The sequence below is a fragment of the Rhinolophus ferrumequinum genome, chromosome X (assembly GCF_004115265.2).
Source record: "Rhinolophus ferrumequinum isolate MPI-CBG mRhiFer1 chromosome X, mRhiFer1_v1.p, whole genome shotgun sequence".
Classification (NCBI taxonomy): domain Eukaryota; kingdom Metazoa; phylum Chordata; class Mammalia; order Chiroptera; family Rhinolophidae; genus Rhinolophus; species Rhinolophus ferrumequinum.
Genome location: NC_046284.1, coordinates 81,548,470 through 81,562,763, shown reverse-complemented (window position 1 = coordinate 81,562,763; position 14,294 = coordinate 81,548,470). Strand labels below are relative to the sequence as shown.

General features: G+C 36.8%; 1 protein-coding gene across 1 annotated transcript in view; it reads right to left on the bottom strand.

Annotated features, from left to right (window-relative positions):
- Positions 1-14,294, bottom strand: part of WNK3 (WNK lysine deficient protein kinase 3) — a 148,590-nt gene that overhangs the window by 85,916 nt on the left and 48,380 nt on the right. The window contains exons 3-7 of the mRNA XM_033118064.1: positions 12,087-12,259; positions 10,637-10,857; positions 9,770-9,927; positions 7,971-8,059; positions 3,383-3,602 (exon numbers count right to left, since the gene is read on the bottom strand). Of these exons, the coding sequence (XP_032973955.1) occupies positions 3,383-3,602; positions 7,971-8,059; positions 9,770-9,927; positions 10,637-10,857; positions 12,087-12,259 (861 nt within the window). The remainder of the gene's footprint in view (positions 1-3,382; positions 3,603-7,970; positions 8,060-9,769; positions 9,928-10,636; positions 10,858-12,086; positions 12,260-14,294) is intronic.

Below are 14,294 nucleotides of genomic sequence, written 5' to 3'. Positions count from 1 at the left end.
TTTGAGAAGCAGTTAGATATTTAGGTCCCTGTGCCCTGTGCTTCATTCTACACCTTTGGGGGATTCCTTCCTCTCTACCCAAGAAGTCTGGAGTTCTCTGGAGAGGGTAAAAGAGAGGATCTCTGGACTATGGAACACTAGGCACAGTTAAGGGTATGGTCACCATGTGGAGAACAAGATTAAATGACCATATGCATGCTGAAAGCCATATGCACAAAACTCCAGCCCTCTTCCCCACTTGGCTAGCAGAATACCAGTAACCAGACCTTTACCCTCCAGGAAGGACACTGAAAGATGCTTCTCTAAGAAATCCAATCCAAGAAGAAAGACCTACAAATACTGATGTAAGAAATTCCCCAATTAATGGCCCACCAAGATACCCTACAGTAGAGGTCAAAGTTAACATGTCAAACACAAGCAATCATACTATCCAATCACCTCCGTTAGTCCCTGTGGTAGGCAAAATTATGGCCCCCTGAAAGATGTCCTATCCTAATGCTCAAACCTGTGAATATGATGAGATATCACTGTGCTATGCACAGTTGACATTAAGGTAGAAAGATTATGTGGGTGAGCCTTTTACCTGATGGCAACACCAGAAGGATTCAACATGCCATTGCTGATTTTAACGATGGAGTGGGGGCATGTAAAAGGACTGAAGAGCAGCCTCTAAGAACTGAAAGTGACCCCCAGTAAACAGCCAGCAATGAAATGGGGACCTTAGTCTTACAACTGCATGGGATTATATTTTGCCAACAACCTGGATGAGCCCGAAAGCAGATTCTCCCCTGAGCCTCCAGATATGAGGCACAGGCTGCTGACACCTTGATTTTAGCCTGTGAGACTTTAAGCAGAGAATCCAGCGAAGGCCACCAGGACTTCTGACCTACAGAACTGAGATAATAAATGGGTTTGTTTTAAGACACTAAGCTTGTAGTAATTTGTCAGGCAGCAAGAGAAAACTAATACAGTCTCTCGCCCACTAATAATTGCAAACAGTCGGCCAAGAATTACCAGAAATATGAGAAAAGCCTCCAACAAGAAGATGGAGCACAAAACCAACAAAGAGTAAACAGTTACTTGCAGAAACGAGACTATGCAGGGATAAAAAAATTGTCACAAACACTCTCTTTGCTAATGTTACACAGAGATACAATAATACTGCATCCACAAAACAAAGAATAAGAGATGTTTACTCTAAAAAAAGAACAGACCAAAAAATGGAAAGAAACTCTTGAAATTAAAAACATGATAGCAGAAATGAAAAAACTCAATGGAAGGGTTAGAAGATAAAGCTGATAATACTGCCAAAAAGGAGAATAAAAAGACAATAAGATGGAAAATAAAAAAGATAAAAACGTTGGAGGAACAGTCCAACAGGTCCAACATCTAAATAATAACAGTTCCAGAAAGAGAAAACAAAGGGGAAGAAATCATCAATAAAATACTTCAAGAAATCTCCCAGAAACTAAAGCATATGAATTGACAGAGTGGAAGGGTCCACTAAGCATCCAATACAGTAAATGAAAACAGACCCAAATCACGACACATCACTGTGAAACTTTAGAATAATGAGAAGGAAGGGAAGATGTTACAACCTTTCAGAGAGGAAAAAAATGAAGCACATGCAAAACATGCAGAAAACAGAACTTTGCACTTCTCAATATCAATACTAAAAGCTAGAAAAGCATGGAGCAATGACTTTACTTTTTTAAAACTGCCAACCTAAAATACTTTAGGCAGCCAAATACTAAATTAAAAATGAAGACAGAAGAAAGACATTTTCATACATGCAAGTCTCAAAGAATTTACCTCCCATGTACCCTTTCTTAAGAAGCTAGCTGAGGAAGTATGCCACTAAAACAAAAGGGTAACCCGAGAAAGGGAAAGACATGGGATTTAGGAAACATGAAGTCCAATAGAGGAGAGAGGCAGAGAAGTCTATGAAGACAGTAAAGGGAAATACCAGGATGACAATTATGCACCAGATGGCCAAGGCAATCATTGCAGATAGGCTTTCCAGGCGGGAATTCCCACCTGTTCTCAGGAATATTTTTCGCTTTCCCATTCCCGAATCCCGAGATGTTAACTGTTTTCTGTTCTCCATGATGAATCGTTTCCACAAAGTGATGGCTGATACTACCAACTACCTGGGTTCAAGGAGCTGATTTTCCCAATTTCCTGACCAAACTTTTCTTGGGATTCGGGAACAGAAAAGCGGAAAAAATTCCTGAGAATGGGCGGGAATTCCCACCCAGAAACCCTAGCGATAAACAGGAAAAATGTCTAAGACATACATTGTGAGTAGTACGTTTATTTCCCATTGTGGGTATTACTGGGTTCAAGGAGCTGATTATCCCGATTTCCCGACCTACTTTTCTTGGGATTCGGGGACAGGAAAGCGAAAAAAATTCCTGAGAACGGGCAGGAATTCCCGCCTGGAAACCCTAATTGCAGATTAGAACAGTGTGACTAGAAAGACAGATATGTTAAAGGCTTTCATCTCCAAGATCCCCACTGTCACTGTCCCATCCTTCTTTTTAACCTGAAGACAGAATGCCCAGGTGAGCCTGCCTCAGAGGACCTGTGCTTGGCTGACCTCGACCATGTACCACCGAAGCTCCTGCAGCCCTCCGTCCAAGCACTGCAGCAGCCGTGCCTGGATCGGTGTGGACATGCGTCCCTCCCCACAGAAGTCATCTGCTGTCATCTATTATTGGGGGGTGTCATGGGGAGATTAGAAGTAGAAAAGTCAGAGAGACCCACTCCCCGTCAAGCCATCTTGTTACCAGACAACTCATTTCAACAACAGCCCCACAGGTGCCCTGACTGTGGTGACTGTGTGTGTATTTCCCTCAGGTGTGGCCTCACCTACTCACTTCCCCAGGAGCAGCTCTGGTCAACTCTCAGGGAAGCTGAGGCCAGACTACAGCTGAGAGGCTCTGCTCAGCTCCTCCCCTGCTGGGCATCTTCACCTAAGAGTAACTTCACTACGCAGCAGCGTGTGTGCTTGCCACTCAGGTTCTCAAAACAAAACAATATATTACTTAGGTAAACTATAATGAAAAGCAAAGGAATGAGTAACACAAACGTCAGAATAGATATTGCCTGTGGTGATAAGGGACGGGAATCCAACTGGAAGGGGCACACAGGTGGCTTCTAAGATAGCAGTAGCGTTCTATTTCTTAACAAAGGCAGTGTTTTATCAGTCTTTATACTGTACATACAGATTTAATATACTACGCTATAGAGATACGTTTAATAGGAAAATATCAATTTAAATAAATAAAGGGAGAAAATGAGAAGAAAGCAAACAATGAGAAAGAGAAAGGAATAAACCCTGATACTATAAGGGGCAGGCGAAACAGCAGGATTCACTTACCATTTCATAAGCTACTTCCTCAGGTGTATCTTTCTCTAAATTGAAACTGAATTCAATAGCTTCATTGTCTTTGTGCTTGCCTTTCAATTTTTTAGGGTCTTCAACCCAGAGTCTTAAAGCCAGGGACGAATCTGAGCAATCACCTTCCTCTGCTAACTCCACCCTCAGTCCTGTATCCTCAGCAAAAAATGCGTGGTTTAGTAGGTTCCTGATAGACAACCTAATAAACAAAATACATAGCTCATTATCAATTCTTCCAATCATAGGCAAGATACAGAACCCTTAATTAGTAAAAATTAATTGTATCAAAACGACAATCTTCTTTAAAATTTTCTCTTAATTAAACCATTAGTCTGCCTTGTTGTAATGCAGGGTCTCAGCTCCCAGCAGGTGAACACAGGATATAGTGAGGCCGAAAAGGAACAACAACGGAGCCATGGATAGGGGGTTCATACCACTATAATCTCAATGGCAGCTGGTCGAGACACAAGAAGCAAACATCTGCCAATACTCCAACAAGGGGTCTTCCTGTACCACAGTCTCACTGGCGGTCGGGTGAGGCAAAGGAAGTAGGATCCACACGATCCACTCCATCCGCAATCCGCACTATCTGCAATCTGCAACATCCACAATCCGCGCTTGCTAATGTAGCCACAGCATTTATATACAAAACAACAGTGGCTAATGGCCAACTGGTTACAGTTGATGGCCAACCAATAACCGAGCCAGCATCTTTCCATGTGAGGCCGAGAGCCTGGAAACTGTTCTCCGGGACCTTTCCCTACACTTGTCAGAAAAAACAAATCTTACATCCAACTTATTATTACCAAGTGTAGGAACAGAGTCCCAGAGAGCAGTTTCCAGGCTCTTGACCTCACGTGGAAAGGTGCTGGCTTGGGTAGTAGATGGCCATCAGCTGTAACTAGTTGGCCATCAGCTGTAACCAGTTAGTCATTGGCCACTGATATAACTGCCGTGGCTACACTAGGATTGCAGCTAGCAAGTGTGGTTAGCAAGTGGATTACACCGAGGATCATGTTGATCCTACTTCCTGTGACTCGCCCAGCCGCCAGCGAGATGGGGGTGCAGGAAGACCCCTTGTTGGGATACTGGCGGATGTCTGCTTTTGTGTCTCAACCAACCGCCAGCGAGAATTTAGTGGTATGACTCCCCTATCTATGGCTCTGTTGTTGTTCCTTTTTGTCCTCACCATATCCTGCGTTCTTGGGCGGCGAGCGGGAGCTGAGACCCTGCATTATACCAAGGATGCAAAAAAATTCCAACTAACATGCACTTGTAGTGACCTTCATTAAACATTATTAGTAACATATTAAACAACAAAAGAACAAGACATTATTAGTAACATATCTAGATACTGAATTTAAACATACCTAAAAGTATGCCTACAGAGAGTTGGAGAAGTGCTACAGTACACATTATATGGATTAAGTAGTTTCCCTAAACTACTGGCTTAAGTTACTAAGACTCAAACAACAGATTCTCAGCAAAGGAAATGAAAAACTCTTCCAGATATATAAACTCTAAAGTAAATTAGAAATTTAAATAGAACTCATAGACTCCATTAGCAATAATCTAGACAGTGTACTTCACTCTTTAGAGAATCCCACGGGTGAAGCTAATTTATAATTTAGTTTGGCAAAGTCCAATGGTTTTCTTAAAGTATTTATGTCTAGTGTTTTAAGCCAAAGTATCCATACAATGGATACAAGACTTGCATAATATTAGGGATTAATCATCTCTGAAGAGAAAAAAAGTATAGGGTTCAAAAGATTATTTTATAAGATGGGGCAGTTACTTTCCTTTCCTTTGAGCAACTTATAAAACAGATCTGTAATACCTAAACTTTCTGTATTACAGGCCAGAGAGAGCTAAAACTGATATACCCCATAATGTCTATATAGAAAGCTCCCCCCTCCCTTTGCTATTTGAAACAGATAAAGCATATTGACAACATGGGATCCTATAAGTTAAGGATTTTCAACTCTCTTTTTTTAGTCATCAAGAGACAAATACTTCACTAAGACAGTGTTATAAACAAATAATCTTTCTCACACTAATTAGGTTTTTTTTTAATTTATTGGGGTGACAATTGTTAGTAAAATTACATAGATTTCAGGTGTACAATTCTGTATCACATCATCTATAAATTACATTGTGTGTTCACCACCCAGAGTCAGTTCTCCTTCCATCACCATATATTTGATCCCCCTTACCCTCATCTCCCACCACACTAATTAGTTTTAAGATTAAGGTGAGATGTGTTTAAGAAGGCACAACCAAGTTAAACCCTTTGCCTCTCAATGAAAATTCTGCCTAAATATTTTACTAAGGAGTAATTATAGCAATAGCAGCAGAAGATACCATTCATTAAATACTTACCACTGTTAGGTATTTTATATGCATTCATTATCTTTTTTAATAATCAAAATAATACCTGTTTTGAGGAACAGTTAAGTAACTTGCTCAAGATCACATTGGCTAAATGAGTCCAGATTTGAGTCTTAGTCTCACACTAAAGCCTGTGCTCTTTCCAGTAAAGTAATATGCCAATATTATGAATATGAATATGAATCTTTTTGCATATTCCAGTGTTCTTTGGTAATCAATCATAATTAAAGTGTTGCACAAACAACAATCAGAATCCAAACTAAAATGGCTACTTCAACATAGTATTTTTAGCTGTGCTTGTTAACAAAAGCATGCCTAAACTCCTGCAACTCAAAAACAACAACCAACCAAATTTTCAAAAAAGAGCAAAGGACTTGAACAGACATTTCTCCAAAGATATGCAAACGGACATCAGCACATGAAAACCAAAACCACAGTGAGATACCACTTCACACCCATTAGGATGGCTATTATCAAACAACAAAAAATAACAAGTATTGGTGAAACTTTTGAAAAATTGCAACCTTCCTACATTGCTGGAGGGAATGCAAAATGGTGTAGCCACTGTGGAAAAAAATTTGGTAGTTCTTCAAAAAATTAAATGTATGGGGTGACCGGTTAGCTCAGTTGGTTAGAGCGTGGTGCTAATAACACCAAGGTTGCCGGTTCGATCCCTGCATACGCCACTGTAGGTTGCACCCTCCTTAAAAAAAATAAATAAATAAAACTTAGTATTATCATATGATCTAGTCATTCCATTACTAACTATATATGGTACATATATATATGTGTGTATATATATATATATATATATATATATGAAAGCAGGGATTCAAGCAGATATTTCTATACCAATATTCATGCAGCATTATTCACAATAGACAAATGGCAGGAATAACCCAACTGTTCATCAACAGATGAATGGATAAACAAAATATATGTGCCTGCACACGTGTGTGTAATTATTATTCAGCCTTAAAAAGGAAGGAAATTTTCATACATGCTACAATACTTTACATGGATCAACCTTGAAAACACTACACTAAGTGAAATAAGCCAGACACAAAAGGAGAAATACTGTATGATGCCACTTATTTGAGGTACCTAGAATAATGAAATTCATAGAGACAGAAAGTAGAATAGAGGGTTGAGGAGGGGAATGGGGAGTTATTGTTTAATGGGTACAGAGTTTATGTTTGGGATGATGAAAAAGTTCTGGAAATAGACAGCTGTGACAATTGTACAACAATGTGAATATACTTAATGCCACTGAATTGTACACATAAAAATGACTAAGATAGTAAATCTTATGTTATATACATTTTACCAAATTAAAACAAATATATACATAGACATGGCCTGTTGGTACAAACACTAAGAATATTCTGTAATAAAGCTATAATTAAACAGGTTTTACCTTAGTGGCTTTATGGATTCTCAGATATGCAACACTAAGATAGAAAAATAATAAAAATAGGGGACAGTCAACGAAATGACGGTAGAAATAATTTCTATAAAGGACCTATCACCTTTATTAATCATAATCAATAAGGAGGTAAAAGTCAAATGATTAAACTTTCAATTTAAGTCAGCAATTGTCCAAAGTTCAAATTAAAGGGAAATATAAGCTAAAACTAAAGGGAATTATCCGTGAGAAAAACACCAATTGTGACACAAATAAATCTAGAATACTATTTCTTGAACAAAAATAGCTGTATCAGCTTTACCATTATCATAACAAAAGGACATATGATCAAATAAAAAACATCTGGTGAGCTGATGGTTAAACTTTTTAAACTATCATTAAAAAAAAATATATTTTAGTACTTACCTGAAGGTGACATTGCAGAAGCTCTATACTATCAACTGCTAGAAGTAAGTTAGCCTAAGGGGAGGAGGCCCACTGACTGTTAAAATGATGCTTCAAGGTGATGAAAGCTTGTCACAACACACACTGACAAAAACAACCCAAATGCTGGTACAAGGAAAATTCAGCACGTGATATTAAAGTCTAAAATGGCAAACAAGATGCAATGATAACACCTCACTCCAGACAGTATAGTTTGGCTTCTACTCAAAAGTCATACCCAGCATGATTCAAAGGTAAAAAAATGACCCAGTGCAAGGTAACAGAAAAATGCATCCATCAGTTATGTCATTTCACTATATTTGCACCCACCTTTCAGATTTGTTTTGACGAATACATCCTTCAATGATTTCTTTTACTTCAGGATCAGTGACTTTATTGAAACTAGCTGGTTTTATGCCCTGGGAGAAGAAAAATAGTTTCTAGTCACAAATTAAGCAATTGAAAAGCCCACTTGTGAAAATATGATTTTTACCACTAAACCATATTCAAGTTTTAAATGAAATGAATATATACTGTATAAGTTTAACAACTTTTTTGACAAGAATTTTTTCATAGCTCTACAAATAACAGTGAAAAGTTATAATCTAAATCAGGAGAGCCAAAATTACATAAATTATGTAATATATATGCTAATATTATGTAGAAATTTTAAATGTTCTCAAAGTAACTAATAAACTGGAGAATTCTCATACTGTAACATTAAGAAGGGAAAAAATAGGATCCCAAAATGTACATGCAGTATAACCCCAATTAGCAAAATATAATAAACAAGTATTTTGAGGGATTAGAAAAAAATCAATGTTATTAAAAAACACTTTTGAAAATTCCTAAGAAGGGCTTCTCTATTATAAACATTCCAAATCAATATTATTTCAAAGTCTCCTATAATGGCTATAAGTAAATGACTTTGTTGGAGAAACTAGGTCATTTGTCCTATAGAATGTCCCACATTCTGGACATTGGCCTTATTTCTTATTGTCTCCCTACACAAAACTCTCGAGTCAGACTTGAGGTCAAAATCTACCATTAGTAGTTGCTGTGTGAACTTGGCTAAGTCACAACCTCTGATTTTCAGTCTCATCATTTGTAAATTGAAGATAGCACCATCTTGTAGGGATATAAAGATGAAAGCTTATGACATACAGCATATATTTAAAGGCAGTACTTATTAGCATTAGTTATCTGAAACACTCGAACAATTTCTTTTGCAGCCTACCTTGAGCCACTCAATTGGATATGAAGTAAACCTCTTTTGAACAATCCTAACACTTTGCTTCTATCTCCCTTACAGCCCTCCCTCACTATACTCCCATCTAGGGTTTCCAGGCAGGAATTCCCGCCAGTTCTCAGGAATTTTTTTCACTTTCCCATTCCCGAATCCCGAGATATTAACTGTTTTCTGTTCTCTATGATGAATCGTTTCCACAAAGTGACGGCTGATACTACCAACCACCTGGGTTCAAGGAGCTGATTTACCTGATTTTCTGACCAACACTTCTCGGGATTCGGGAACGAGAAAGTGAAAAAAATTCCTGAGAACGGGCGGGAATTCCCGCTTGGAAACCCTTCCCCGCCCCTCGTTTTTATAGATTTTTTGTGAATTTATATTATCGTCCTACTAAAAATGTAAGCTCTATGTGGGTAGCAAACATTTCTTATTCATCTATGTGTTCCTTGGAATTTCTAACACAAAATATTATTCATAGCAGGGAATCAAATACTATTATCTATTTAAATATATTTTGAATGCCCTTTCATAATCAGGCTTTTAGAATAAAAAGGAACTTCAAAATCATTTAGGCAATCTGTATTATTCAGCTATGGAAAATAAGATGCATCTAATAAATACCTAAAAATTCCTTACAAACAATTGAATATAGATAATATATCTGCATGTTTTCCGGAAGGTTCTAATACAAAGCATTTTATATGACCCCAATAGAGTACACGTATATAGCATAAATCTAAAGTTGTTTCTTTACAATTATGTTAAATTTAGCACTGTTATGCAAAACTAAACCAAAACTATGTTTTACTAAGTTGACTTTACCCAACTTCAGTATAAAATATGGAAATTTATGAAGTAAAAAGAATAAAGTTATACGTACACTAGTTACTTTACGGTATATTTGAGCTGCATTCTGGCACTCAGAATAAGGGTACTCTGAAGTAGCCATTTCTAGCATACACATTCCAAAAGCATACACATCTACAGATTCATCGTAGTGCTCTTCATACATCTCTGGGGCCATAAACTCAGGAGTCCCTACAAAATAACAGCACAACCACAGTTTTATTAAAAAGAAAAATGTATCCAGCAAGACAAAATTCCCTTTGCCATAAGGATTATCTGAGTTAATTTCTGCTCCCTAAAAGCAAATTTATAAGTATAAAATTTGTTGAGTAGTTGCTATCTCTATATAAAGCACTTATTCTTTAACTTTCCATGCTAATAAAGTACAATCCATAATGCTCAAGATTAAGTAATGATAACTAAAATTTGTTTTTATTTCTATCCTTCTTCTAACTTATTCAAAATTTCTCTGAATGAAATTACTAAATTCTCTTTCTGAAATACTCAGAACCTTTCAATAATCTTAAATATATCCCACAAAATAAATACACTAGGATGTCTCCAAAATAAGTCAATATATAATAGATATTTCAAAGCAAATTCACATTCTAAACCAGAGGTCAGCAAACTTCTCTGTAAAGGGTTAAATGGTAAATATTTCAGGCTTTGCAGTCTATATGGTCTCTGTCACAATTATACAACTCTGCCACTGTAATAGAAAAGCAGCCAGACAATACATAAACAAGTGGATATAGCTATGTTCCAATAAAGCTTTATGTACAAAAATAGGTAGCCAGACCAGATTTGGCCCACGGGCTGTAGTTTGCTACATCCTGGTCGAGACATATATACAATTAACAAATCTCTTTACCCAGCCAATAAAACATAAAATGTTAATTACCAATGACACTCTTAGCAAATGATGTGCGCATTAAGGTGGCTAGTCCTAGATCACCAATCTTCACAGATCCAGTGGGTCCCGTGATGAAAATATTGTCACATTTCAGATCACGGTGAATAATAGGAGGAGTCCTAGTGTGCAAGAACTGCAACCCCTTTAAAATTTGCCTGCACCAGCTCCTTAAGACCTTTGGTTTCATGACTTTAAATCGTTTTAAGTACCTACACAAAGAAACAAAAGACCACATGTAAACAAACATACCTAGCTTATTGTATGATCAATATCAGGGTAAATCATTTAAGCTAGCATATACTGCATGTGCTCTACTATGACTGGCATCACTGAGTTGTTTTTCATTGTCTGTTATGGCAAGAAAATTTTAAATCTAAGGCCTTATTCTTAGAGAAGGCATCCTACCAAGTTTAGCGTTTTTAATTCAAAACAAGAATCATTCCAATCAGAATAGCCTTTTGTGGTATGGCACCACAATTTTAAAAAGAAAGTCCTTCTCTACTTCCTAAAAAGTGCTTATATAGAGTCACCAGAGGGTTTAACTATGTAAAATTCTAGTGCAAAGATGCTAGGAAACAAAAAGTATGTATACCCCACATTTAAAAGTCACCAATAAGTGATTATACCATCAAATGAAAAATGGTAGTCAGAAACAAAACAATAGATTATAATTACATAGTATTGCTCACTAGGTATGTGAACCTGGCCACACACTCAACTTTTCAGTATTGTTTACAAAGTGACATTATATCATCTCTACAATGATTTCTAATTCTAAAATTCTATGATATCCCTCAAACATTCATTTTTCAACATTGTATTTTCTTTTTTTTTCCCCCTTCTTCCACCTCTCCCACCCCCACTCCAGTGCAAACCGTTGTTTCTCAGTCTAGTTGTGTAGGACAGCTCCCTGGCCCATGCTGGTATTATGAGCCTTGCGCCTCCCCACTCCCACCAACCCCGGCTGAGGCTGTTGGTTGCTGGTCATCAGTCGGCCACTCACAGCAGCTCCCAGCAGCTTTTACGGCTGCCGGCCACTCTTGCTAGCCACGGGTCGCTCATGGCAGCACATAATACCCATGGGCAGCTAATGTTGACTTCCAGCTGCTCAAGGCACCCAGGTCCAGGAAGAGCCATTGTTCACAATCTTAGCTGTAGAGGGCGCAGCTCACTGGCCCATGTGGGAATCCAACCAGCGGCCTTTGGCCTTAGGAGCACTGCGCTCCAACCACCTGAGCCACCAGGCCGGCCCAACATTGTATTTTCTAATAAACTTCATTAATATCCTAACATTTTAACCTGTCCTGAAGTCACACACTCACTAGATTCAGATTCTACAAATTCTTTAATAAAGTAGTGTTATCTTACAAGCAACTTTTATGACTCCTGAAAATTACTTCCAAATAAAACTCCATTAGCACTATCAGGATCAACTTACGTCTTTAATGTTCCTGATGTCATAAGTTCAGTCACCAATACAATACATTTCTTTCCTTTTAATATAGACTCCCAGGAATCATAAAATCGAACTATATTGGGATGTTGGAGACCCTTTAACATCTCTGCTTCTTCCTTGAATCTTTGCTGCTCAGCTTTGGTTAATTTCCGGTCCTGAAATGGAGGAACAAGTTCCAAATTAAAGCCTAGAAATTCTTGTGCACATTTCTAATACCACTCAAATGAGTGCTTTATTATATTTATGTGTATGTATGTATGTATTTTTGCCTGTCAATTCTTTTCTCAGGACCTATATAATCACTGATATCCTTTGTTAGATATCTTGACACCTCCATACAGCAATGCACTTGTTGCTACATTTCATAACTGTTATAAACCCATTTGCATAATAAATCAATACCTTGAAAAACAACATCTTACATGTTAACTTTTTGTGGTAGTCATTTTGCAATATATACACATATCAAATCATTACGTAGTACATCTTAAACATTGTTATATGTGAATTATATCTCAATAAAACTGGAAAAATAAAATTTCCTTTACTGGAAAAGAAAATCAATATCTCAAAATGAGAAAAAGTAATAATAAAAACAAATAGTAGGAAAGTTTCCCTAAGAAATCAATGAATTTCCACATCTAAAGGATCTACAATGTCAGGACAGGAATAATCAAATGTTAGACACCTAGACATTTATTCTGGTCAAATATATGAATTGCCAACACATTTCCAGATAGAAATATGAGGTTAGCAACCAATGAAAGACCTTCAAGCACGGTTTGGACCTCTAATCTACTGTATTAAATGCTAGAAGTCAAAAGAACAATGTTTACAAAATTCTGAGGGAGGACTATGGCCCTAAAATTCCGAACCCAGACAGGCTATCAAATTTATAACGGAAAAATACATATATTTCCATAAAAACAAGGACACAAAGTAAACCCTTTCTGAAAATATTACTCAAAGAATTACAATTAAAATGTCACCAAATAAAGTCGCTAGAAAAATGGTGTGGCGTACAAGAAATAGTAAGGCATTTCCAATAATGCTTAGAGTTAAGCCTAAATAATTGTGGTTTATGTGGTTGGTAAATTTGAATGCATTTTCTAAACAGCAATTAAAATAAATGATATATAATGCAAAACGAAGAGCCTGGAATTGAAATTCCAGTTTACTTCATTAAAATCTAATAGATACAGAGGAACAAATTTTTTTGTCTTCTTCAAGGGGAAGCAGTTGAGAAGGGAGTGATAATAGAACTATTTTAAATTTTGATGTGATAGAGAAATAATCAAGTATGCTAGTTATAAATTCAGGTATGATTTCCATTTCATGATGGTTGACAACATATTAATTCTCCTTTCCTAAGTGTCACCAAAATGACCAAAGAAATATATAAATAAATCCATAATAGTGATGCAAATATGATAAGTGTTCAAACAAAAGACTTTTTAAGATAAAAATATATACCTTGATAGAATACATTTTTATGAAACTCAAGAGAGTAAAAGAAATGGCAACTTGATAGAAGCAAAAGACTTCCGTTAAAGGGATTTTTTTTTGTTGTTAAAACTTAACTTTTATAAAGCAGCAGACCAGAGCTCAGACAATTTCATATTTGGTTCCTTTTATCATATTATTCCTTGATGTATATAAGGAAATATATAAAACAATATTCAATGCAGCATGGTTTATAATTGTTTAAAATTAGAAACAACGAAAATGTCAATAATAGTTTATTGTATGCCAGGCAGTGTACACACACACACACACACACACACACACACACACACACACACACACAATTTAGTCCCCGCAACAACCCCTAAAATAGGCATTACTACTGTCATACCCATTTTGGAAATGAAGGAATTGAGGTTAAGATGGTTAAGTAGCCTGATTAGGATCAAATGGGTCACAATATGCTAAACTTGGTTATAACCAAATAGCAATTAAAAGAATGAGCTAGATCTATGTGTACTAATGTGGATGGATCTCTAAGACACACCATTGAATAAAAAAAATCTAAAAAGAAATGTACAATATGATACTTTGTACATAAAAAAGAACCATCTTGACTAATGCTACATTTTCTAGTATATATTTAAATGCATAGAAAAAGGACTAGATGGGTACACAAATGAATACTTAACTGCAATTATATCTGTAAACCTAGCAAAGATTGGC